Consider the following 27,745-nt stretch of genomic DNA (forward strand, 5'->3'; position numbering starts at 1 on the left):
CACAGAAGAGGCGCCCGCATCTGATGAATATTTTACCTCATAAAACTGTCATCTCCATATTTAACACAGAAACAAGCCAATGCCCTTGTGAGATGACTGTCAGTTAATTATAAAACTCTACTCAGCAAAGAGAGAGGAAAAAAATTGCTCCAAATGCAACTCTTAACTCTCCCCCAACCGATATTAGGAGGCGTCGGGGGAAATTTTAACATTCCCCCCCCCCCCTTTTTTTTTTCCACGATGAAATTAATGTGACAGAAAGAAAGGCTCATTGCACAGCAGCTTGATGGAGGGATGGAAGGGGAGGCACAAGATACGAGAGAGAGATGGGGCAGAGGGAAGATTGAGAGAGGGGTGGGGGGATGAGGAATGGAGGGAGAGTGAGCAGAGGAGGGAAGGAATAGAAAGATGGGCGTGCATGCTAATTTTATCATTCTGCTGATAAACTTTTCCTCCAGTAATCCTCCGGCTGGGACGTGAGAACAGATAGGAGACAAGCATAGGCTCAGGGAGCCTTAGCTCGTGCCTTTCGGTCATCCCAAAGAGAACCATCTATTCTTTTTTTGCTTTATTCTACATTAAATAACGATTTTGTCTTACACTTGTTTCTTCCTCCCATCTTAACAAGGTCTAGTAAAGCCATCCGATTCTTTTGAAGGGAACATGACAGCATGGGAAGGTGCAACGGTTAGTTTCCTCTCTCTGCGTGTGCGCGTGTGTGTTTCCACGTCTGGTCCACGGCTGTTTGGTTCCCAGAACAAAATCGGACCCGGACCTTGTCTAAATACCATCAAGGACAGTACTCAGTTTATGTCCCCTTTAAATGACCAACTTTTAAAAGTTCAAGCATAAACTAAACTTAAATTAGCCAATTTTCAGGTTGGTCAGCCCTAACTGGTGACCATAGGAAACATAGAAAGCCAGATTTTAGTAGAGTGCTTCTAGACACGGTGATAACACTCTTTGACCCATGTCTCAGTCAACGACATCAGTCCAGGTCCCGACCCATTGACCTATACCGCATGTCTTCTTCTCACAACTTTCTTTCCTATCGGTTTACTGTAAAATAAATGACACAGAGCCAAAAAATCTTAAACAAAATAAGTAAAAACACTCCTTGGGTTGGAAGTTGTTCCTCACTGAAGAACATGAAAAGTAAGTTATTTTAGCATCAATTAAGTGTTAAAATAAATAAACAAAGTAAAAATCCCTCGATTAAAAAAGACATTTTATGGAGATTTGTCAACTGTTGGTCAGGAAAGTAAAACATTCAATAGGAGCTGGTCAATTCATAGCATATATAGTTTTCATCAATTCATTCCATCATTTAAGGAAGAAAAATTAATCGTCTTCCAAGACCTATCGATATTGTTTTCTCTTTTCTTTGTTTTTACCTTAATTGAAGATGTTTTGTAGATTTGGACAATAGGCAAACTGACCAGGACTTCAGTATATAACATGATGAATTAATGTACAACAGCAATGTTGCTCTTTTATTCTTTTCCTTAACTCTGGTTAGAAATGTTGGCAACCAGAGTTAAGGCAAGTGTCTACATTTATTAACAATTACCACCGTGAGTGATTTTAGTACTACTAAAAGCACTAACTGTGCTAATCCCACATAAAATATGCCAGACTATCTTTGTTAAAATTGTTAAATTATCTTTTAAACCCATGGCAGGAAGGGCAGAAAATTACTTTGAGTGGTTTTAAAATTGGTAATAGACAGTTCAGAGCTTTACAAAAGTTGGTAATGAAAAATCATCTACAAATCTAAAATTTAGCCCAGGTTATTGTTACTTCTGCACTTTAAATAACTGTGCTCTGTACAAATTATAAATAAAAGCTGCAAAATGACACAGCTGTTAGCATTGATACCTTGCAGCAAGAAGGTTCTGGGTTCAAATCTCAGTCTGGGTCTTTCTGCATAGAGTTTGCATGTTTACCACAAACCTGCACATGTTTTCCACACAGTCCAAAAACAAATCTATTAGGTCAATTGCCCCTATGTGTGAGTGTGAGTGTGCATGGTTGTCTGTCCAGTCTGTCTGTGTTGATTTATGATGGACTGGTGACCTGTCCAATGACCACTGGAGATAAACACCATAACAGATGAAATTGTCTTTCTTTCCGTAAGCCAGCTATCAGGAAGTATGTAGAAACAAGTAGGGGAGGGGCTATGCTCCTTCCAGCCAAACAAAATTCTGCACCTAATCAAAAGTTCTTTACATTTTGAGACTATAATTTTTTTAAACCTCAGTATGCCTTCCGACCCCGCAAGCTCGTGCTAAAGACAAAAACCTGTTAAAGACGAAATCAGTTAGAAGAACAAATCTGGTTTTCTAACATGCAATTATTGCACTCCATGCTCAACCCAGATGTGACGTCAATCCCAGGTCCAAGACCTGCCGGCCAGCTCTGTGTTCCTTTATACCACGCTCCTGTGTTTGCTCCTCCTTCCATCTCTTTATTTGCCTCCAATTTGTCCCTCCTAACAGACTTACATCTGCCCTGTGTCCTCTGAAATCGATAACCAATCAAAGCAATTATTGCCCTTATAGTCCCACTAACACAACAAGGCAACCGCACGCCACTTGGCCACTGCATCCCCTGCACACATGCACGGCCCTGGAGTACACACTCCATCTCACTTCTGGTTTAACAAGGACCATTGAGGATTATAGATACATAATGCCAAGTGTACAGATTAAATATGACAATAAACTACTGATAGCCAGAGTCGGGCCTGTCTGCTGTATCGATGAGTGTGTGCGCACATGCACTAATACTATAACAGCATGCATGAACAAACACGATTTGTGACAGAGCTGAATGAGAATGAAGTATCAGCAGAGAGACACAGAGATAGTGCGTGTGTCTGTGGGTGTTGGTGTGTGATCTGTTACAGGGCAGATGAGAAGGAGTCCTCAGTTTCCCTCCCCCCTCTTCGCATCATTCTGCCAGAAGGCTTTTATACTTGCTCCCACAGTCACCCTGTGCTGCAGACAAACGCCTGTGTGGCACTTAAACACCCTCGCGCGCAGACGTGCGTGCAGAAACTGTGTGAAGAGCATTTGTGTGTCTCTTACTGTTGGCGTCTGATTCGTCACTCTTAGGAGGGGTGTGTCCTGTGTAGCCAACAGCAATCCTGACCATTCGCTCTGGGTTTCTTATCTTCTTCAGTCCTACAGAAAGAAAATGAAAAGAGAAATAGAGAAAGAGAGAGGAAAAAAAGCAGAATACATTTTAAAAACAATCAAGATTTCAGTATCTTTGGCGGTCACTCACATCACTTCGTTCTAACGCCTCTAAACTTCATGAGCCGTGTGCATGGGTGGATCCACTAACTTGGATCTATTGTGTCCCCGGATCGATTGGCCACAGTAGATGCACTGCCTCCATGACTAACTTGTACCCAGGTTTAGTTTCTCCTCTCTCACATCCTTTCTCTGTTTCCCTGACCACTGTTGCTATGATACAAAGTAGTCCAACCAGTGCAGAGGGAGATGGTCTTTCCAGCTATATGGTGGATGCCGTTTTCATGCCCACTCCGGTGTTTGACGCCACACGCACAAACACACACACATACACACATCTGCCAGGGAATGGAAAAACTGAATGGCTGTCTCCTGGCTCCATGGCGAAGACTCATTTGGCTTTTAGTCAGCATGACTGAGGCTTGTAAATCATTGCATCTATTCCCGACATCACAGGCCAAAAATCCCTCATACTGCAAATGTTTGAGTCTGCCTGTGTATGTATATGGGTAGCGTCTGGGCACCAGAGTTTTCACTGAACTGCCCATGGGCCTTCTGTCTCATCTATGTTTCTAGTCTTTACACGCAATGGGACTTTCAACTCACGGCCTTCCCTTCGCCTCTGGCAGCACGCTGCATGCTCGCTTGCATGGGTGCACATATGTGCATCTCCTTTGAAGTCTAGAAATCCACAAATAAAACATTAAAAATATGCCGTACTCTTTGTTCATGTTAACTTAAAAAAATATATTAAAAAATGCCCCCAGAAAATTTCTCTTTGTGTTGCTTCCTAGTGGGGAGAGCATCGAAACCTCTCTCTATCTCAAACAGAAGTTCCATAAGTTAAAAAAAGGGTCAAATAACAAATTAGGTTGAAGTGATATGTAACAAGTTTCAGATGAGCTGGGCCACCTTTGGTGTCCATTTTGATGCCATGTTTAATGTCTTTATTTAGTTTCCATGAACTTTCAGTTAAGATACGGATAATATTCTGAAACACAACACAAAAAAAGCTGTGTCTGTTACATGACAGCACTTTGCTTCCAGACTGCAGGGTTGTTGTTTTTTTGTGGTTACTAGACTTTCTAATATTAACTCTAGAAAGAGTTACTAACAGGAGTTTATTTTCAAAGGAATGAGCTCTCCTATATTCATGCATAATTTATAATTATTGTTGCCATTAACTCTGAGTTTTCTGGTCTCTTTTCTCCCCACAGATGGTGCACCTTGTCTGGTGCATTTGTGTGTTTTTGTGTCTTTCTTAAATAAATCTAATGATAGAAATACTGCTGTGACTAATCTTATCTATTGTCTTCATTGTTGTAAAGGTATCAGCATGAGCACGGCACTTCTCTGTTTAGCTGTGTTTGTTTTCTGGAGAAAGCCACTAACAAAGCTACTGAAGTCATTAACTGTATGTAATTTTTTTTGTTCCAATAGAAAGTACTCCTTTCTCAGTACTGCTGTGGTTTTTACTCTGTCTCCTATCTCTCCTTTTAAAACTTAGCCTGATTCCGCTGGAGGTTTATTCCTATTAAACTGTGTTGTTACTTTCCACTGTAGCCCTGTACTTATTTAAGAGGAGAGATTGCTGCAAAGTCAGTGACCAGACGAAACTTGCTTGGTTTTCTATAATCGATAACTTTAAACTTTGCATTTTATCATCAGCTGAATTTGTCTGTGTTGTATTCCAGTCAAACTGGATTGCACTTGAATTCAAATAACTAATAATATGACGAATCTGAAGAATTAATAAAGTTCTGAAGAAAATAAGATGTCCACCTGGTATTAGCAATTTGCACCTAACTAAGTAAGCAATAAGAACATATTTCAATATAGCTATATGTGAGCTGGATCTGAAATGAATCACAATAACAACCCAAGACTTTACTAAAGACATTGAAAAAATACAAAATAAAGGTTTTATTGATGATATAAGAATTTCCCGGAGGCATAAATAGATGTATATTTGGCTGCATAGGGTTGTAAGGCTAACCTGAAGATCCCAAGTAAAGTAGAAATAAGAGATGAACTGTTGAAAAGCATACAAAATATAAACATTCAAAATCGTGGGTGTAATAGTTTTGTTATCCAAGTTCTAATCAAATGTTGCTGATTAAATAATTGCTACTTTTAGTTTTCAAGCGAGGAGCACATTTCATGCAGTAATTACTCCTTCCTGTAGCTGAAGCTGCTTCTCCGGATGCTATGGCCTTCCAACATTAGGAAGTCACAGAAATAACTTTTCACAGTTTTGACAGCCTATTTTAGCAGTTGTATAGAGAGATGTTAAAATATCAGTAAAATAATGATGAATTACTACAACTGTGTGTGAAATATCTCAAATGGGTTCTGAGAGGCTCACTCTGAAAGATAAGCACCTAGTCCAATTCAGCCCAGTTTCTAAAATCCAAATCCAAATTATTTATAAAGCACATTTAAAATCCGTGAGTTTTCCCAAAGACTAATCAAGGAATAAAAGCCAAGACCTAAAACAAAAGGGCAAAACAAAGACACACATGATTAAGAAATCCCAAATAAAAAAGAATATTAATTATTCTTAGTATGTAAATAATGTGAAGTATCCATTCACTAATTCATATCCCCATTGCAATCCTTTCTGCTGTCATTTTCCACCTCTAGACAAAATTGTTCCATCTGCTTAGCCATGTATTTAAACTTTGTATCTTTCTTTCCCATGTAGTTTGTTATTTTTAGGAATGTAGATGACAAATGCACATAAAGACACTCAAATCTCGCAAATATTTAAATTTATCTGTATATTGTTTAATAAACAAAAATTTTATTACACTCTATTTTCATAGTTTTTTCTTTGGTTTGGTTTGCTGCCTGAGCCAGTTAATTCTCAAGAAATATCACAAATTTTAACTACAGATCAACCAACATAACTCTTCAGTAGCCTCTGGCTTGTAGCTATTATTTACTAGTCCTATAAAAATATTTTCTTACACTGTATTATAAGAAGATAATTCCCTGGTGGGTAAGAATTCTTGCATGCTTGATACAAATTGTGACACAGTAGGTGCCAATCGTTTGGACCAAAACATTTATGGTGCAAACACAAAACTGCATAAGTATATCATACAAATATATCAACAAAGGAAATATATGTAGTCATAAGCTTATTTTAAGGAATTCATTATAGGCTTCTTAGTTCACTATAAAACAATCAGTGTTAAATGAAGAATCTGAAAACAAACATGAACCACATAAGTGAGTTGAACTGCTTAGTGGGAGGTCTTTATTCGCGGACTGTGATTCATCAGTAATCAATGACTTTAACAATATTAATCAATTTATTTCAAAATTTTTAGTCCATCTAAAACTCATGATTTGATTCATTTTCATTTTCTTGAAATTCTTGAAAAGCATTTTTCTCCAAATTGTTGTGTGCATGAATGATTCCCTACCTGCAGTCTGCAGTAGTTTACATATGCATCTACGTGCAAATCGGCCCAAGTCGACTCCAGTCATTGGCTGGTTGTGTCTGCTCTAATCATTCAAAACAAACATGGTGGACAGAGTGTCTAATTGCTCCCTAATGAGTTAAAATATTAAAGTTTTTCCTATTCCAAAGTAGTCTAAAGTTTGGTACTATACTTATAGTCTAACTTAGACTAGCTGTAGTCTAAGTTAGTTAATGATAAAAGGGAGTTTTGGACACTCTGTGAGTTTTGTTGTGAACCACAGAATCACAAGCACCATTCATGAAAAGCTGAAGACCAACCCAGAGGCTGCTGATGAATGCACTGATGTCAGACAACTGCTCATCAGCTAAATTTTCTAATTAACATTTGCCTGTTCCTGCACATGTTAATGTGTAGAATTTTGCAGAGGCCCAAATTGATTCTTCTTCATCCAGTTTAATCCTGTTTATATGCATAGATAATATAAATATTGAAGTTAATTAAATTTGACACTTAATAAATGCCAGACATGTTAAAGTAAAATACCATATTGTTACATTTTAATGAAAAGGTCTTAGATAAGACCTATTTTTATTAATTGCCTATTCAATTTCATTATATTTGAGGTCCTGAATACTCTGGCTTTTGTTTATTTGTGATTTTAAAAAATAATCCCGGCTTCCTTTTATTTTTTTAGTTTTGTCGTGCTGAAGCTGGCACTTTATGCACATGATTCTAGATTTAATCCTTTTATTTCCATCACAATATTTGACAGGTGTCTTGCTGTAAAATATACAAAGTAAGACCGAATAACTATCTGACACTGGTTGCTATACTATTAAATAGTTTTCATCAAACATTTTTTTTGTCAACTGTCATAAAAGTCCAGATAAATTCACATTAACTTTATATAACTCTTGTGTTAAGCGTACCACACTATGCTTACAATATATTTTGAAGTATGCAACAGTGATGAAAAAAAGAGAAAACTGATTTTTTATTTATTTTTTTTTTTTTTTTTTTTGAGGAAAAGCACTATTTTAAATGTTTGTTAGAGGCAGCCCAAGTTTTAAGTGGAAGCTGGGCCCCCTAATTATATACTGCTTGGGGCCCCGTACAACCTTGGTCCGGCTCTGCATGACATGACCTAAAACTGACACACATGCACACACACGCACACGCACACACACACACACACACCCGTGACAACCTAAAAAGCAGCCAGATTCTCACTTTCAGTGCCTTAGCAACCATGTAAGCACACACACACACACACACACACACACACACACACACACACACACACGCACACGCACGCACGCACGCACACACACGCACCCACGCACACGCAAAAATAAATAAATAAATAAAAACCAGTGGACGCAAACATAAACACTCGAACGCACCGGTGTTAGATTGAGGGTAAAGGAGCACATCGCTGGTCTAAGGAATCTGCAATTCCGTAATCTGTTTTATGCTTTAAAAGACAAACAGCCCTGGATAAACACGCACACACACAGAGCGAGAGGGGGAGCATCTGAATTCCTTCAGCGAACACTCTCATCCTTCCTCATTCCGATCCCTTCTTCGACAAACTCATAAACCTAAAGCTACTCAAATGTGACGCTATCGATTCTATTCAAATAAAATAAAATAGAATAAAATAAAATAAAAACTCCCCTATCCCGGTGCGGACCGACGGGACAACTCTCCCTCTGTTTTGGATCCGCTGTCGGTTTACCGTCATCCTCACAGTCGCTGCTTCAGCACCAGCCGCCGTGTTTTCGGGACAGGGGGGCCCGGAGGAGGAGAGAGGGGAAAGCCCCCCGCCGTTATCTCTGCCCCGCTCCGTGTCATTTACCTCCGTCCTCTCCTCGGCTGGTTTGAAAGCTCCCTCCTCTGACTTATCCAGAGCCGAACTCAGAAATAAAAAAGCCCGTTATTTCTTCTTACCTTCCGGCTTGTTTTCGGCAGCCATTTCCCCTCCGCCGCGCGCCTCATCCCTCCTCCTCCTCCTCCTCTTCCTCCTCCTCCTCCTCCTCGCCTCGACCTAGTGATGGGAGGGGTGGCGGTGCTGGTGGTGGAGGGGAGGACCACGCGCGTGCACGGCGAGGTCGGCTCAAGGAGGGGGGCGGGTCTGGGAAGGAGCGGGGGGGAGGCGGATGGGAGGCGAGCCTGCCGCGTTCGGTGATGCTATTCGCCCGAACGGTGAGGAATGGCGGCGGGGGTCCGCTGATGGTGAGCCGCGGTCTTCTCCATCCTCTCCGCTTCTTCCCCGCTGTCCACGCCCCCTGATGTACTCTCTCTCTCTCTCTCTCTCTCTCTCTCTCTCTCTCTCTCTCTCTCTCTCTCTCTCTCTCTCACGTCACTGAACAACGTCTGTATTCGAGGACACCTTGACAGCCTCCCACAGCATCATCATCACCATGCTCAGCACCATTCTCTCTCCCTCACACATGCACTGTATAAAATGGCTAAAACTATCCGGTGAATGTCATTAAAACAGGAAGTACAAAGGCAAAGCTGAAATTTCATTTTAAAATCTGGGAATTTCAAATTGACTTTTGAACCACACTCTGATTTGGAGGCGCATTGCTTTTGATACTTTAAAAAGAAAAAAGTTCTTTTTTTCTTTTTTCTTTTTTCCAGCTATGATTGTACATAAGTGTTTATGCACCTGTTAAAATACCAGGGATAAATCATTTGTAAACTTTCAGTATTTGTCATGTGATGTATTACCAGACTTTTCTTTGCATACACAAACACTTTAGTAGTCTTCCCTTCTTGGTTTCAATGACATGGTTTCAAGTGTCCTGGGAATGTTTCAAAGTGTATTTATGGGATTTTCTTTGTGAGGTCACACACTGTTGTTGGATGAGACCAAATGTGCTCATTCATGCCTCATGCAGTTCTTGTTTTGTGCGCTGGTACTAAGTCCTGTTGGAACTGAAAGGCCAATCTCCAAACTGACACCAAAAATCTGTGAGAAGAAAAATATCTCAGTGTGCTGCAACATTAAGTGTTTCTATCAATGGAGGTAGGCACCAAATCTAACCTCATGAAAGAAAAAACATAATCTTTCCTCCAGTTGACAAAATACACTCAGAAAAACTGCCAATGACTCACACATTGGATTATCATACAAAGAAGAAGGATTGGTCACTCTAGGAAGTTTCCCAGAGGCACTTATTGCTCAGGTGGCATCGTAATATGATTATACGCTGGGGTTTACTGAGCTCCTGAAAGTGACCTGAACAACTGAACTCCAGGATTGGGAGCAGTGATTCAGTACTGTTGGCAGTATAATTTATAATACATTTGCTATTGAAACCAAACCATTTTTTAGGGAACAGAAGTGTGTGTTTGTACACTGTAAAAAAAAAATTTCTCAAATTTTTTACATTTTCAATAACCTGGTTGTATAAATGTGTACACCTTTAAAACAACACTTAAATTCTTGAAAAACATTTTTGATCCAATTCCAGCATGTGGTCTGTTGACTTGTCATTATTTGCTCACTCTGTGGATAGTTTTTTTTAAAACTATCAGATTGTGAGGATATATCTTATCCACGACCCTTCATCTGTCAAATATTGTTCTAAGTCTTACTAGACCATTCAACACATTTTGCCATAATATTTGTGAAATCTTAACCAGTCCTGGATGTCTCTGGCTGGTTGCCTTTATATATTGATGTGATTTTGATCTCTTGTAACTTCTCTGCAAACTAGCTTTGATTAAAAGATGCAAATGGGCAAAAGCTTCCAGAAAAAATATTCAGTTTCTTAATGTGTTTATTTGTACAGTACAAATTACAATAAAGACACCTTTTTGCTCCTTTGTGTTGAAAAAAATAGAATATAAGAACATATTTTCTCCTCTACAAGTGATTTAGACTTTGTTTACATATATAATTTGGATACAATCAGACAACAATTCACTTAATTCCTGAGTCCTGAAGTGTGCATGTTGCTGTTTTTTCTTTTTAAAAACATGAATGCCTTCATTTCTGACAGAAACATTACTTTTATGGATGGCTGTTCTTTCTACTTTTGGATGCGATGCAGCTGGAAGGAGTTTTGCAGATACTTTTTTTTTTTTACTTTTGAGCAGTTGTTTTGATGCATAAACATAGCAGCACAATGGTTTACAACTGGGAGCAGGTGGTTAACATCGCAAAAGCTCCAATAATACCTCCTCTACAGCCACAAATCCCAGATGAGTTGAAAAGGAGATGTGGTAGATCCAGAGCAGGAGTAAAGAGGTGAGAGAGAAGGAGGAAGTTCAAACCATCTCTTAATGTGAGAGAGATTGTTGGCAAACAACTTGGATGGTTTGTTCATAAAAACTATCCATCCACATATATATATATATATGTGTGTTGGTATATATATATTTATATATATATATATATATATATATATCTATATATATATATATATATACATATATATATATATATATATATATATATATATATATATGAGAGATTTGGCAATATATTTCACAGTTTTAGAACCTGCTACAGATGGTAGGGAAAATGTCCTTGTAATGACTGATGTTTTCTCAAAGTTTACACAGACTGTCCCTACAAAAGATCAGCGTGCTAGCACGGTTGCAGAGGCACTGGTTTCAACTTTTTGGGCCCCCAAGCCGGATTCATTCTGATCAAGGACGAAATTTTGAGAGTAATTTGGTTCAACAGCTCTGTAAACTTTACAAAATCAAGAAAAGTCGCACTACCCCTTATCATCCTGAGGGGAATGGGCAATGTGAGCGTTTTAATCGCACCTTGCATGATTTGCTTCGGATTCTTCCACCTGAACAGAAACGGAAGTGGCCCCGGCATATTTCCCAACTCACTTTTGCATATATTACAACTGTCCATCAAACTACTGGCATGACTCCCTACTTTCTGATGTTTGGTAGGAAACCACAGTTGCCTGTGAATTTTTTTGTGGGATTGAGTGAAGATGATGGGGGTCTTGACCTGCCCTTGGAAGAGTGGGTTGATGAGCACCAAAAGTCACTAAATTCTGCCTATGAAACGGTACATCAGAAAGTAGAGAGTAGAACAGCTCAGAAAAATCAGAATGTGGATGTTGCCCCAGGTTTTCAGGAGAAGAAATGATTCTGTACAGAAGAAAGGATTCTGTTTTTGGTTAACAGATTTTTTTAGGTACATCGTCGGGTCGCCGATGCATAATGGTGGGGAGGAATGTAACAGGTGGCCCCATTTGGTGTCGCTCTCTCTGCAGCCTGAGCCTCCATAAAAGGGAAGCTGGAAGGATGGTGGCGTATCAATTTCCTGTGTGTTAGACCAGCTGTGTGTTGGGTGTTGTTTGCTGGTTGTGGACTGCATTGCTGATGGTGTTCGGGCGGTAGCGTTACCTGGGCGTGGTTGTTCGACGCCCCAGGTAGGTTTTATACATGGTCTCTTTTAATAAGAACTAATTGTATGTTTATATATTGTTTTTTATTTGATAGGGTTGCACCAGATCGGCTACACCAAGGTTTGAACTGGGAGTGTTGATTTATGCAATGCAGGTAGGCAGTGTTTTAATGTGTTTTAGGTTGATTTGATTAAAATGATTTAATAAGCATTTAATAATTTTTGTGTTTTTGTTTTACAGTTTTTGCACTGCCTCCTGCTGTCCTTTTAGCCTTTGGTTTTCCCTCTTTTGTTAGTCCGCCCAGTTAGGATTGTTTTTCTTCTTGTAGTACTTGTGAGGGCGGGCTAACAACCTTTCATTTATTTTGTTGGTTTTGTTTAATTGTCTGTTTTGGGCACTTCCCTGAATATTTATATCCTGTTTGGTGTGATCCCCATGTCGGGTTGACAACGAACGGATGAAGTTAGCGGGGAATCTTTATATGCAACATTAAATATCAATAATTAACTTAATTCTGGTTGTTGTTTATTGCGCTTTGGCTAGTCAAGGCTATACCATATATATATATATATATACACATATATATACATACATATATATATATATATATATATATATATATATATATATATATATATATATATATATATATATATATATATATATATATATATATATATATATATATATATATATATATATATACATATATATATATATATATATATATATATATATATATATATATATATATATATATATATATATATATATATATATATATATATATATATATATATATATATATATATATATATATATATATATATATATATATATATATATATAATAGATAGATTGTTTTTGTTTGTTGTTCTTTTTTTGTATTGAGTCAACATGTCCTATTTTGCAGTATACTACACGCTTTTCCGGCCTACTCACAGAGACATGAGCACAAACACAAACGCACACCTTACACGCACGAACAATTTCTTCGCATGCAAACTCAGTGGAGTGTTGAGAAATGCGATGTAAGGTCGCGCCTCGCCATAAATTATGAACTCCCTCTTGAATTTCAATGAAAAGACCTGGCTGAAAGACCCCTTTTTTTTTCCCGAAAAAGGCGCGTGGGCAGGCGGGGTGCTGTCACTCGCCCGTGGTGCTGAAGCTCGCGGTGCTGAAAGGACAGCTCCGCACGCGCGCCTACACGGACTGTGTGCACTCTCGATCGGCTTTCTCTGAGTGGTGTTATTAAACTGAAGCGATGATAGGTCAGAAGCAAACTTACAGAAGGAAATGAAAAACATGCCCCCAATGTTCTCTTAGTTAGGCTTTGGCAGTAAATCGTTAAAAGCGCTGTTATAATATCCCCACATAAAGTTTAGATCAGGAGGAACCAATCACAATGCTCTCACTTTAGGGCTATTTATAATTCAAACGCTCTATGCTTGGTTATCCCTTCTAAATGGTGGGGCTTAACTGGGACCATTATGTTGCCGTTTCCAGCCTACACTGCTGTCACTCTGCCGCGGGGTAGAACACCGCTTTTGCACCAAAGCCCCCAGTTTGACAGAGACAATCCTCTCTCTAGACAGGCGCTCTTTGGAAGAGAGAGGTTTTGAATGCTTCTACATTGGCTACCTCTGCTCTGCTTTGTCCTCGACAAAAAGGCACAAAAAGTTCAGAAGAAAAAAGAGCGGTGACTGTGAATAGATATGGAGTAGAATCTCATAGTCTGATGATACATTTATATATATATTGATCTATCTGTATGTAGATAGATAGATAGATAGATAGATAGATAGATAGATAGATAGATAGATAGATAGATAGATAGATAGATAGATAGATAGATAGATAGATAGATAGATAGATAGATAGATAGATAGATAGATAGATAGATAGATAGATAGATAGATAGATAGATAGATAGATAGATAGATAGATAGATAGATAGATAGATAGATAGATAGATAGATAGATAGATAGATAGATAGATAGATAGATAGATAGATAGATAGATAGATAGATAGATAGATAGATAGATAGATAGATAGATAGATAGATATTTGCTCCATGTGTTATTTCTCATTCATCTATAGATTGTGGGAGAGTTTGAAAGAAAAGATGAGGCAATGTTTTACAGCCGACAAGGTTGAACCAGACAGTGTCTGTTACAGCTTCAGGTTGTTTGTAGAGCTCATTCATTCGGTTCTGATGCGCTCCACGGCGTCATTGTAAAGACCAGCCTGCTTATTCTATACCATCTCTTGGCAAACAAGTCCATAGAATACTCTTGGAGGAAGTTCACGGAGATGATTAACAGATGAAAATATGAGACAGGAAATCAGTTTGCAGAAATTCTCAAAAATTATAGACAAATAGGAACAGGAGTCGATGTTTTTGAACAATTTGCAAGAAATCATCTGAAGGAAAATGGATCCATGTACAGAAAAGGCAAACGTTAACATAATTAACACCTTAACAGAAGAAAACAAGGTTCCAGTGGGCTGAAGAGAAGCAGTCATGGAATGTGGGTGATTGGCTGGAAGTGGTGTTCAGTGGTGAATCCTGGATCTGCCAACATATTGGCCAAGGAGATGATGCTGGAATGACCGTTTGGTGGCAGTCTAAAGGAAAACAAATAGCACATTTCCAGACTAATTGAAGATAGAACGCATATCAGATAAAAGAAGAACAGATGGTAATGACACCCTTTACACTCAAACACAAGCGGGTATTGAAATTAGAGACATTTTTATCAGTCCATGAATCCAGAGAAGGCTTACCGATCAGGAGATTGTTATTCAGGTGGGTAATGCATGGAGCAAAGAAAGCTCCAAGTTTTATGAGGGAAATGGAAAAAGACCAGATTTTTAAAACTAATTAAAAATTTATTGTGGAATAAAGACAAGGCTGCATGACATGACTCCATGTAAAGCAGATTTGAGAATAGTGGAGAATCTCAAGCTGTTGGAGCCTGATTTGTGAAGAATGCTGTTTTCTATGCCTTGGGGAATTCCAGCTGTCAGAAAACTGAGAGGAAAAGTAGCACATAAGTAATTGTATTTTTTTGACTCTTTGTACCAATTTTCCCTTGGAAATGAGCAATTCAATAGTTTCTTTCCCTCTACTTGTTCCCCATCAATAGTAATATCATGAGATTTTTAAGTATGGCTGTTTAATTAAATTTGATGCCTTCTGAAATGGGGTAGTTCCTTGTGATTCTCTCTCAACTTTTACTTGCAGCACCAATACCTCAAAAATATTCTTAGACAAATTACAAACATTTTGTAGTGTTGGGGATTGAGGAGTTTCCAAACACAATTTTTTATTTGTTTTTGGAAAATATTAAGTTCTTCCGCATGTTTGTCGATTGCATACAGCTTTAAGTAGTTATGACAAGACCGAAATAAATATCAACTATAATACCTAAACTGTCTCTTTTCCGTTTGGCTCATGTAGAAGTTTCGCTCGAATTGAAATTCAACCAGCAGAGGGCGCCATAACAGATCTAAGAACCTCAAGCTTCCCATCTCGCTGACCAATGAGCTTGCAGGACACTAACGCGATGGGCGGGATCAAACGGAACAACACGCAAACATGGCGGCGTCTACAGAAGATGATTTTGAGTTTAATACTCAGGACTACTATTCTCTACTCAACGTGAGGAAGGAGGTATGGTTTGTTCTTAGTTGGATTGTGAACTCTATCTTGTTTGCCATGGCTGTTTGATAGTTTGTCATTGAATCAGAGCGGCCTACAGTCGGTGCATCGTCCTCCAGTTAAGCACCTCTCCTCAGTCAGACTGTACCTCCTCCTCAGAGGAGGAGGAGAGGACGAGTCCGGCTTGATGCTGCGGACACTGATCAGATTCCTCATGAATCTCAGTTTTTATTAAAACTATGGAGATTGACGTTGCTTATGCTTATTTACTGTAGGCAGCTAAAACCTTTTAGCTAAAAGCTGAGGCATTATTACATTCTTTGTATCTTGAATAATATAAATTGGAGCAAAAGCTGCTTTAATACTACTTGTCCTCATGTATCAATTGTACCTCCTTAACATTTTCACATTATCTCATGTTAAAAGCATAAACGTCATTGGATTGTATATACATTTTATGCTGCATACAGTCTTTTAGGGGTCTGTTTTCGTATTGGCTTTGCAGTTTTGAACATTTTACCCATTCTTCTTTGTAAGATAGTTACATTACATGATGAGCACACATTTTAAAGCTTGCCGTGTAATTTAATTTAGATTTCTTTGACTTTGACTTTCTAAAAACCTTTATCTAAGCCTTTCTAGTATTGCCGTGTATATATTTATAACTATTGCTATGCTGAAAGGTACCTCCCTTAAAGTGAGGTATTTCCCTCACTTTACCCCCTGCTGGAGGAAAGCAATCCCGCAGCAAGATATTGCCAACACCATTTTTCACTGCATGAGCAGAACATTTGGGTCAAGTTAAATTCAACATTTTTTCCTGTCCCTACCCTCCAAATATCATACAAAAACTCTTTATTTATTAAGTGCGTTAGAAATAACAATGAGGCGGTCCGAAATCATCCACAACAGAACTGAACAAAAAAGACAAACACTGGCCAGATAATCAAAGGTACACAAACACACAAGCTTTAGAGTAGGCAAAAATAAATAATAAAATGGATAAAAATAAAGTCACAGTCAACAACTCATGCTCTGTTGACAGGCAGGGAAAAGTATGTTTTTTAATTATAAGACAGAAAGCAAAAGTGCCACTACCTCTGATCAACGCCATGTCTTTAAAATAATTAAACTCTTCTGACCTGTAAGTGTTAAACAGTACAAATTGGTGCAGCAGTTTAATGAAAGGGGCACAACTAGTAAAAAAAACCTGCAAAACAAAATAAAGGATTTTCAAATAAATTCATTAATGAATGAGGCCAGTGAGGGGAAGTCAAAAGTAGAGAAGCACCCACTCATTCGCTTGCAGCAGTTAAACATCAAGCAGGGATATTTCACTATATACAAGAGAGAAATGGAAGATTAATTCCAAGAATCTCATTATAATATTCAAGAGGTGTTATAAATGCATTTTTTTGTTTGTTTTACTGTGTCAGAGTTCATTTTAAATATAACAGGGTTTATTTTTGAGGACCCACCCAACTGCAGAAACAGGATTTTAGTAGTGTCTTTATCTGATTTTTAAGTTCACCAGCAGAATCCATTTTGTAACCTGAATTGGGGACAGTGGCATTCTTATACGAGGCCAGGACAGAGAAGTCAATACTGGGAAAAAAAAAAATTTAGTGCCATCCATCTCCTGCTGTCAGCAAAGCAGTGAGGAGAGGCTGGACTCAGCGTCCACCGATTCACCTCAGCTTTAGGTGAACCCAGCAGTCAAACCAAAAAAAAGAGCAGGCAAGAAAATGCCAGAATGTGAGTTAAAACATTAGTCATGAAACAAAAAGTGTATGTTGTGATCATTTCAATTCCCCTGTTCTAAAGGAAGGGATTAGATTTGTTTTGATTAAATACGTGATAATTAATTTCACTCAACATTTGAATGTAAATCAGGCTATGTGATTGTAAAGTGCGACAATATAACAATTCTATATTGCCATCAGTTATGAGTTACCTTTATTTTTTTCTGCTCGCTTTCTTTTAGGTCATTGAAATGTCCCCAATATTCTGTTTTCTAATCTTAATCAGTAGATACATAAAAGTTGTAGGCAAAAAACCCCCCAAAACAATAAAAAAACAGTCAATGACCTGAAATTCACCTGATAATTAGCTAAAAGCAGAATTTAATGCATTTCTAAAGCCTTACCAAATATTGCATCCAGCCAAACTCTTGCCTTTGCAATGCTGCACACATTGATATTGCTGTAGCGATTGGGGTTTGTTACATCGTTCTGTGCTGAATGTAGGAATCCCGCCTTTCTTTGCTCCTCTCGCAGGCTACAGTGGAGGAGCTGAAGGCGTCGTATCGGCGGCTATGCATGCTGTATCATCCGGACAAACATCGAGACCCTGAACTGAAAAGACAAGCTGAGCAACTTTTCAATCAGGTTCACCAGGCCTACGAAGGTAGGGGGATTGATTCACAATAAACGCTTTCATTGAGTTGAATAAGGTATTGATTTTAATTCAATCTGTGCAGAAAGAGAAAGAGTATCTTAAAAACTGTAGTACAAGGAAACATGGACCTGATCTAATATTTACTCCTCAGTGCTGAGTGATGCTCACTCCAGAGCCATCTATGACATCTTTGGGAAGAAAGGGCTGGAGGTGGAAGGCTGGGAGGTCGGTTACGTACTTAGTTATGCATTTGTTGCTTCAGTGCACATCGCTAACGCCTCTCTGTACAATATGATGTCATCGCATAGGTGGTGGAGAGGAAGAGAACACCTGCAGAAATCCGAGAGGAATATGAAAGGCTTCAGAGAGAAAAAGAAGAGCGAAGACTGCAGCAAAGAACGAATCCCAAGGTTTAATCTACTTTTCCTTTCTTGACTCTTTTTACCTTCAGTGCTTTCAATATATTTCTGAAAAAAACGCCTCTTTTGTGCCAATGTTAATTAAAGAGATCGACCTGCGTAACTCATTTCAACATTTCTCCTGCTACTCTTTGTTGCTGTTAAGTTATCTTTTTTTCTTTTTTTTTTTTTTTTTGCTTTATTACCTCCCAGGGCACAATCAGCGTCGGTGTGGATGCGACGGACCTGTTCGATCGCTATGACGACGACTTTGAGGAGATGCCTGGCGGAGGCTTTCCTCATATAGAGATTAACAGGATGCATATTTCCCAGTCTATAGAGGTAGATCAAAGCACACGCTGTTAGCACTCCCTGTGCTAACAGCTAACAGCTGTTAGCACTCCCTGTGCTAACAGCTAACAGCTGTTAGCACTCCCTGTGCTAACAGCTAACAGCTGTTAGCACTCCCTGTGCTAACAGCTAACAGCTGTTAGCACTCCCTGTGCTAACAGCTAACAGCTGTTAGCACTCCCTGTGCTAACAGCTAACAGCTGTTTCGTTGTCCACTGTTTTGTTCTCACGTGGAAACGGCGTCACGTCTTCAGGCTCCACTGACCAACACCGACACGGCAATGCTGTCTGGGTCACTCTCCACGCACAACGGGAGCGGAGGGGGCAACATTAACGTGACTCTACGCAGAGTTACATCAGCTAAAGGCTGGGGAGAGGTACACACAACTAATGCTAATAATAATAATAAAACTTTAGAGCTTTCGAAACATGGAGTCTACTTGCATTTTTGTTCATCTTCAAAGGTGGAGTTTGGTGCTGGAGACACACTGGGACCACTCGTTGGGTTGAAAGTGTTTCGTAACATTACAGCGCGGTGGTAAGGCCCAGATTTTTGTGCAGCATGTCAGAGGCGGCGGTAATTCTCGCTTCGCAGCTAATATTCGTCATTTCTCGGTCCAGTTTTCTCACAGCCCAGTGCGGTTTACAGTTCTCGCCTCGAGGCCTGCGGCCGAGCTGTTCTCTGATGACGGCGCGCCACCTGGACCAGAACACCATGGGCTACCTTCAGTGGCGCTGGGGGCCCAATAGCGCCATGATAACCAGCCTGGTGCGGGACACGAAGCGTAGCCACTTTACTTTAGCTCTGCAGGTAAACACAAGTATAATACTGTATTTACAGAAGCTTCCATGCACTTCTAAGCTGCATTATTTATCTCATTAGTTTAAGTTGCATCAAGATTTGTTTTACTTGATATAAGTTCAATAATTTATTAAAAACAAGAATCAAAAGCTCTAGTTCACATTGATTAGATCCTTAATACATAACCAGTGTATACATTCAGGCTGACAAATATCTCACATTACAGAGAAACCTTTCTCTTTGTGTAGCCATCAACAAACTCTTGGCTTAATTATCACTACTCACTTTGGTAGAACTGGTTCAATTCATTGAAACTTGCTGGTTTTCTGACTCTTAATCCACAAATAGGACTATATCAGGTTTTAAATTCTGATTTAATTACCTGGTCAGAATGTCACCCTTCTGAGAAGAAATCTGCAAAAGAGCCATTCCTTTACCTGTGAATAACAGTTTGAGTCAGATGGTTAAAACATCTAAAACAAGAGGCCTTGAAGCAAGACACAAATTGACAGCTATGGACATACACAAGTGAAATGTCTTACAGAATACGTAGGTTAAAGGTGCGATATTATGTGTTTTCTAGGTACCTAGTGCCATTTAGTAACACAATAAAGTAACTATGTCACCCTCAGTTGTCATAAATCAAACATAACTTGACTTCACAGTTTGACACTTTAAATTTCCCTTCAGTCTCTTTAAGAAGCTCCTACTTTTTAACTTCATAACATAATGTGGGCCTAAAACAAAAAGCAGATTTTTCAAAATACCTCCAGGCCCTTGATGACATTTGGCCACCATGACACATGAACCGTGTCAGTGTTTGCAGGATGGTTTGAGGTCAAACCTTCAAAATGGAAGGCACGGTGGAGGCAGCATCAGGCTGTGGGGCTGTTTTGGTGAACTGCAGAAAGCAAACACACTTATGAAGAAGATTCTTGCTAAAGCGAACCCAAACACGTCAGAACAGAATAACCCTTAACCCTATTGGACATGTATGTACTATACTTCGTTTGTGGCAGAAAATCCACTAATTAATTATAATTTTAGTTGTATTCCGTGTTATGATTCCACCCTGGGAGACAAACTGCAGGAGCGTAATTAGATGCCTAAACTGACCGTGAGATTCAGGCCCATGATCAGTGTATGTAAACTTCTGACCAGAACCCTGATGTTTTAAAGTCAGATTATATGCTGTTCTTTGATCTTCCTGTTTGGTGTGTGTTTTTAGCTGGGTGTGCCTCATTCCTACCTGATGATGAGCTACCAGTACAAGTTCCAGGACGAGGACCAGACCAAAGTGAAAGGCTCTGTAAAGTATGACTTTCCACAGAAAAGAAAAAGAAAAATCCTATCTTCTTTTTAATTTTGATGTTTGCAAGACAGTCTCTCTGAGCAGCGCTTGTTATGAATCATCGTACCATTTATTGGGTTTTTATCATATTAAACAGCTGATGTTTGGGAGAAAAGGACTTTAACATATTGGGCTTTTTCCCCCTACACCCATAGACTGCTTCATTGTGTCCCTGAAGAACATCCAAAGCACAAGATGAAAATAATCCAGTTGTTCTGGTGTGACTCAGTGGAGCAGATTGCTGCTATAAACAGGATGTTTAGCTGCTAATCCTCCTCCCTCTTTTCTTTTTTTATCCCAGCAATAACGTAGTAACATACGCATTAGAAACTTCAAAGAATTTCAAAAAAAGATCTGGATTGCAATTGAGATTTTTTTTTTTTTAGTTTATGTTTTTTACATTTGAATGTTATACTTAAGCCTCGCCTTTTTGCAGTGGCTGATTTTAGGTGCTGCAGTTCTGAGACTAGCAGAAGAACCCGAGGTGACGTCCGCCACCTTGAAAAGAGCAGTAAATGGAAAATGACGACTTATTTCCCCTCCGAGTCTCGTTGGTTTTCCACTAAAACATTTGTGAACACGTTCCTCCGTCAGTCGACCTCAACACAGTCACCTTTTCGTAAAGTGGAGACTATGAGAGATTTTTATAGCTAAGAGACAAACAGTGTCTTTTGCCAACTTGCCAAATGGTTGCTACATGATAATAGTGGATAGATGTAGTGCAAAGTACAATTTTATATTATTTTTAAAGCAAGTTTTATGTCTGCAGATGTAAAATCTCCTGACTCAATAAAACTGAATGTCCTCTGGATCTGACTTTAAAGCTGTGAGGTTATTTTGTTGTTCGCATTTATATTTACTGCTTCTGCTACCTGGAACATGAAAAACATCTGATGTCTTATTCACTGAATTTTGTATGACACGTCGAGAACTCTGACTGCGCTGTTTGTGTACCTGTGCAAAATTTATATCGGTTCAAGTTCAGAAAAAAAAAACTGAAAAGCACGCATTTTTAGTTCCACCGACTTTGCACAGTCTTCGGCGTCTGTCCGGTCCAATTTCTCCACCGGTCTCTCTTTCGCAGGACAGGCTGGTTCGGGACAGTGGTAGAGTACGGAGCGGAGAGGAAGATCAGCCGTCACAGCGTTTTGTCGGCCACGGTCAGCATTGGGGTCCCACAGGGAGTCACACTCAAGATTAAGTATGAGCCACCCCGAGATATGATCTCACACTTCTCTGTGTGTCCTTGTCCGTCTGAATGACGGTCTTGTCTCGTCGCCTGTGCTGCTGCTAATCCGACTTCTTGTGTTTGTTTTTAACGAGGCTGTCGCGTGCTAGTCAGACGTACCTGTTCCCAGTCCACCTGACAGACCAGCTGTTGCCTAGCGCCGTCTTCTACGCCACCGTTGGACCTCTCCTGGCCTACGTCGCCGTCCACAGACTAATTATAATCCCGTACACGAAAGCTCAGAAAGAGCAGTGAGTATTATGACTGCATCGCCGTTCAAAACCTAATTTGATAGCTATTGATCCTTCGTCACCAAATCGCCATAATCACCGAGTTATCTGTGGTGGTTTGCTATTTGTTTCCCTCAGTTTCTGAGTTTTGGATCAGAAACGTCCGCCTGAAGCCCTCGTGTTGGTGAAACATTTAGCATTTCTGTTTACGAGCGTGTCGAGGGGTTTCTTTAATGCTTGTGCAACCATCAGCGAAAGCCTCCACAGTGAATCCCAGCGGGTGGCTGTTGATGTTTGCTTTGTGTCTCTTTCAGAGAGCTGGAGTTGCAGAGGAAGAGCTCCGCCACAGACATCGCCAAGAAGAAGCAGGAGGCTGAGACTGCTGTGAGTACCTCCTTCCAGAAATGCTTTTTTTTTCTTTTTCCCTCCATGGTGTGGTGTAAATGATCTCTGATGATAAGTCAGGCTCTCCTCGTTATGAACTCATGACCGAATCTCATCTATCCTACACTGTTTTCCTTGGCCCTACCCATCCTCTTCCTCCTCCTCCTCCTCCTCCTCCTCCTCCTCCTCCTCCTCCTCCTCCTCCTCCTCCTCCTCCTCCTCCTCCTCCTCCTCCTCCTCCTCCTCCTCCTCCTCCTCCTCCTCTTCCTCCTCTCTCCCTCGGCTCCCCTGCAGGTTCTGCTGATGCAGGAGTCTGTGAGGAGAATCATAGAAGCAGAAGAATCCAAGATGGGTAAGGGAACACACACACACACACACACACGCACACAGGACCGCTGTACAGCAGAGTAACAAACAGAAACTTTTCTAGTTTGGAGCCAGTCCAGACTTGGTGTAATTCAGGTACATTTATCTTTGTCGCTTTCGACACTTTATGATGCTCTGCGGCTTCAGGATCCTGGTTGTCTTCCTTTTATTATCTGCTGCTGTGAAGCGAGTCATGATGTTGGTATAAACCGCATCTGTGTGATATGTGCCGCCTGGCATACGTACTGGTTTGTATCTGAACTATGATTTCAGCTCCCCATGTATATTTGCTTATAAGCAAACAAATGAAGTTTTGGGTGAAAAACTGGAATGTACTATTACATATATATATATATATATATATATATATATATATATATATATATATATATATATATTGAAAAGCTGTGTTTTTTATTTAATCTTTTTGGAAGACAGGATGAGCTTTCTATGTACTTTTCTTTTTTGTCTTAGTAAAGTCCGTTAAGATGACATTTGTTGTGAATTGTCACTATAAAGATACACGGAAGTGAATTGAATCTAAATTGAAAACACCAGACTACAGCTGAAAAATCACAATAACATTCCAGCTGTGGCGTCATGGTTTATGCTTTTAATCCAACATTTTTGTCTAGATCAGCTCCTGATCTCTGATGGAAACATAAACCATGCAGATTCTAATAATTTGATTTGGCAGCAAGATATCAGCATAGGATCATTGCACCATAGAATCAAATTACATGTTTTCTGATTGGTAAAAAATATCAATTGAAACGTTAAGAGGGTATAAATACTTAAAAAGAAAAAGCCACTTTTATTTAAGGCCTATGGAAGGGAGACAAACATAACTCTTGTGTTTTTCAGAAAAAAAAAAAAAGACAGAATAATGCTGGTTGTTTTACCGTCCTAAACTCTGCAATAAAACGGTCCAGTGCCGATGTTTTAGCATCCCCTGCAGCTGTTTTACGAACCCCAAACACGCTGTGAATTACCACCCAGGCCTGATCATCCTCAACGGCTGGTACGGAAAGTTTGTGTCAGACACCAGCCAGAAGCAGGAGAAAGCCAAGGTGATTGACGTCACCGTGCCGCTGCAGTGCCTGGTCAAAGACTCCAAGCTCATCCTCACCGAGGCGTCTAAGGTGAGCCGGAGCAGATGATAATGGCTCCCTGAGCATCTGTAAATCAGCAGGCGTGCTCTTCGTATGAACGCTATCTCTGCCCGCAGGCGGGGCTGCCGGGCTTTTACGACCCCTGCGTGGGAGAGGAGAAGAGTCTGAAATTACTGTACCAGTTCAGAGGGGTCATGCATCAAGTCATCTCCGCAGACACGGAGCCACTACGGATACCCAAGCAATGTTAGTATTCAGCCACTTTCATCTGTGACTCATAGAGCCGCATGCTTATGTACAGTATTACTGAAACCTGAAAGCTGAGCATTAAATAATGTGTTTTTCTTTTCTTTTTTTTTTTCCCCAGCTCACAGAACTGAGTCTGAATCCTAGGACTCCTCTGCTGTTGATGTAGGAGGATAGAACAGACTATGTAAGCGGAAGAACCCAGGAGTAGGAGGGATAGATTTTTTTAAAAATCCGTTTGTTTCCCTCCTCTAGCTCTCCTCTGTCATGGTGTTAGTGATTCTAATTCACAAGTCTGTGCTCCTTCCTTTTTCTAAACTCCGGTATTTTTGGGTGAAATCAGCACCGGGTCTCCCCTGTTGGCTACACCCGATACACCGGGTCACATATCGGTACGCTGCAGGAGGTCAGACACCAGCCCAAAATAGTTGTGCAAGACACAAAAGGACTGATTATTACAGCCAGTCGGACAGCGATTTCCCTCAGTAACGAATGAAATGTCTGCGGTTTCTCACACTCGTGTTTGTCAGGTGTGAAGGAGCTATAATTTGGTCTTATATATAATCTTCACTTGTCGCCACGGCAGCGTTTTGAGTCGTGAAACTGGGTTAACTATGCAGGATGGTGCCTCAGTAACCTTGAGGTCAACCAGGACTTCGCTCATGTTTTCGATCACACTCAGAAAGATCAGCCTTTCTAATTTAGGGACCATTTTACTCCAGTATTTGCTGCTCGATGAGATGCAAGTGTAAACTGGTTCTCAAAGCGTGAAGCTTTGGAAAGGAGAGGAAAAGGACTGCCTGTTATTACAGAGAAAGTTAGGCTTTTCCTCCTGGATTTCTAACACTCCACGCTGCAGTTTGAAGGCAGGAATCTTGCTCGGATTTGATTTGCGTCAGTGTTTATCGATCAGCTCTGCAGCCGCAGGAATAAAAAAAAACAAACCGTGCTCTCTAATAATATTTGATAAGAGGAAGGTTTGTGTTTATCCTCCACGAAGCCGTTGGTATCTGCAAATAAGTAATCGTCTTAAACCTGAAGCTGCAGCGTGTGCTGAACTCGGTCATGAACGTTATTAGTTTGGGTCCTTTAACGATTTTTTTGATCTTTTATTTTTGTGACTATTTGCTTTTAGGGTAAAATGATGATAAACACACATTCACAATGAATTTTAGAAAACAATGTGATTCATATTTAGTGCATTTTTCTCTCATCCAAACAAAGACCATAACTATACATACAGTATCAAACTGTCTACTTACTAAAAGAATCATCAGTTTCTTTTAGTAATCAACAAGCTTCTGCATTACTCTACCTGGGATCAGTACTACTTACAGTCCCCACAGCATGATGCTGCCACCGATGCTTTAATGTGCTGGTTTGCTAGTAAAGGGGTTCACATTTGATCGCTCTCCATTCAGTCCACAATAATATGACACATCTTGATGTTTCAGTATTTTTTTTTTCACCCATCGCAGGCTCGAGCTTATCGTTACTGTTTGTATAGTTTTGACCATGCATGTGTAAACAATAAATTCAAACTAATGCATCAATTTATCCTTTGATAAGCATTCCACCCTAGAATGATGAGACATATCATGCATTAGAAGAAAGACTGAGGTTAATACCAGTTCATGCCCGTGTTTGGTGTATGTAAACTTCTGACCAGAAGTGCTGCGCAAAGTTGGATGGAGAATTGCAGCTTCCTTACTGCTAAACCAGCTGCGTCGGAGCGTTGCGGAGGCCGCCTTGTTTATGCGTTTATTTTTGGGACCGTATACGTGGAGGAATCTCGGAGGGGTCTTACTGGAGTCTTTTAGTGGTTAGTTCACACACTAATTAACATCTGCTGTAACTAGTTTTCTCCGCAGATTGGTACACGATACGCTGAGCCGCTGATGAATAGGCAAACATTGTAACACTTAAATCCCTGAGTTTTTAATTTCCGCTGCACAGTAAAGCTCCCGTTTAAGTCCATTAAATTAGATTTTACTCCCCAACTGATTGGTGCGTCTGTAGGTAGATGGATTGTGCAATAACAAAGAGGTTGTTACTTCTTAGTTTTTTGTTTTTTTGTTTGTTTGCTTTTGGAAGAGGGTATCTGTGTAATAAACTATGGGGAGCCCTAAACTTTATTAAAACTATTAAAATGGAATATAAGCTGAGTTTTATTGAACATATAGTATATATAAAAGGTTAGATTTTGCACAAAATGTACGGTATATCAGGCATTTTGTCCAAATGGTGCTGAAGACCTTAATTGTAGCTGTACACTTTTACTGAAATGCGTCAAACAAGTTAAAAACACACGTTCAGATCAATCTGCAAGCCGTTTTGCAGTTACCGTTATGCGTTTGTCCCCTTTCTGTTTAGGTGTGTAGTAAAAAGTTTCGTCTGGTCATTTGTTCATTTCTGCCATCATGAAAAGTGAGCAGAGTGCTTTGCTGATTTTACATTCCAGCCTGTGAGCCAAACCGACCGGTATAAATGTTCTGTATGTTTGAAAGGAAGATGTGTGTTCTGTCCTGTAAAGTTAATAAACATGGAATAAAAAAAAAACGATGTCTCATTTGATTAGAGGAGGTATTGAAAGGTAAAGCCGAGTCTGGACGTCAACAATCACAGTCCACCTTTAAAACTTTTAAAAACTGTCTTTAGACCATTTTTTTTAAGTTCAAATAGAAAAGTTCAAAAGAAATTTATGGCAGATATTTCTGTTTAGATATGGAACCTGCTAAGACTTTAGAATGGATGGATGACGGTTGGATGAATGTAGAGGAATAGTGAATGCATAGACGGATGAACAACGGGTGTATGAGTCAAGGATAAGTGTGAATTATGGATGAATAAATAATGAACTAAATGAATAGATGGATGTATTAATAAATGAAGTGGTGCATAAATACTGAATACATTGATAAACAAGTGCAGGATGAATGATGGATCAATTAAATGACAAATGGACAGACAGAAATGATCAATGACCGTCAGGAAAAAGATGAACAGAGGGAAAGACAGATGTTGGACAAACAGTTGAAGGGACAAGTGGACGGTGGGACGTAAACAGGTTTCATACGACAGGACAGGAAACGTATTCCATTTTATCCAGACATGGAAAATACATCATTTCCATACT

At 39.6% G+C, this 27,745-nt stretch overlaps 2 protein-coding genes across 8 annotated transcripts in view; one reads left to right on the forward strand and one right to left on the reverse strand.

Moving 5' to 3' along the window:
- The window catches only part of LOC122833760 (calmodulin-binding transcription activator 1-like), an 81,261-nt gene extending 72,291 nt beyond the window's left edge, over positions 1–8,970 (reverse strand). For 2 of the 7 annotated variants that reach the window (XM_044121620.1, XM_044121619.1), the window contains exons 1-2: positions 8,639–8,970; positions 3,090–3,185 (exon numbers count right to left, since the gene is read on the reverse strand). In XM_044121620.1, coding sequence (XP_043977555.1) covers positions 3,090–3,185; positions 8,639–8,663 — 121 coding nt within the window. In that variant the 5' untranslated portion in view covers positions 8,664–8,970. Of the gene's footprint in view, positions 1–3,089; positions 3,186–8,365; positions 8,614–8,638 lie in introns of those variants that run through there. The other 5 variants (XM_044121616.1, XM_044121618.1, XM_044121621.1 and 2 more) reach the window with 4 other exon arrangements.
- A 3,228-nt stretch (positions 8,971–12,198) lies between these two features.
- Positions 12,199–26,522, forward strand: LOC122833762 (dnaJ homolog subfamily C member 11-like). Its single transcript, XM_044121622.1, has 17 exons — positions 12,199–12,232; positions 15,544–15,756; positions 18,021–18,150; positions 18,293–18,366; positions 18,450–18,551; positions 18,753–18,881; positions 19,145–19,267; positions 19,355–19,428; positions 19,512–19,701; positions 20,921–21,006; positions 22,128–22,244; positions 22,367–22,522; positions 22,816–22,885; positions 23,180–23,237; positions 24,251–24,393; positions 24,480–24,609; positions 24,731–26,522. The coding sequence occupies exons 2-17, from the start codon at positions 15,682–15,684 to the stop codon at positions 24,754–24,756; spliced, it is 1,683 nt and encodes a 560-aa protein (XP_043977557.1). The 5' UTR covers positions 12,199–12,232; positions 15,544–15,681; the 3' UTR covers positions 24,757–26,522.
- Positions 26,523–27,745: the final 1,223 nt, after the last annotated feature.

The sequence above is a fragment of the Gambusia affinis genome, linkage group LG07, assembly GCF_019740435.1.
Source record: "Gambusia affinis linkage group LG07, SWU_Gaff_1.0, whole genome shotgun sequence".
In the NCBI taxonomy this organism is placed as follows: Eukaryota; Metazoa; Chordata; class Actinopteri; order Cyprinodontiformes; family Poeciliidae; genus Gambusia; species Gambusia affinis.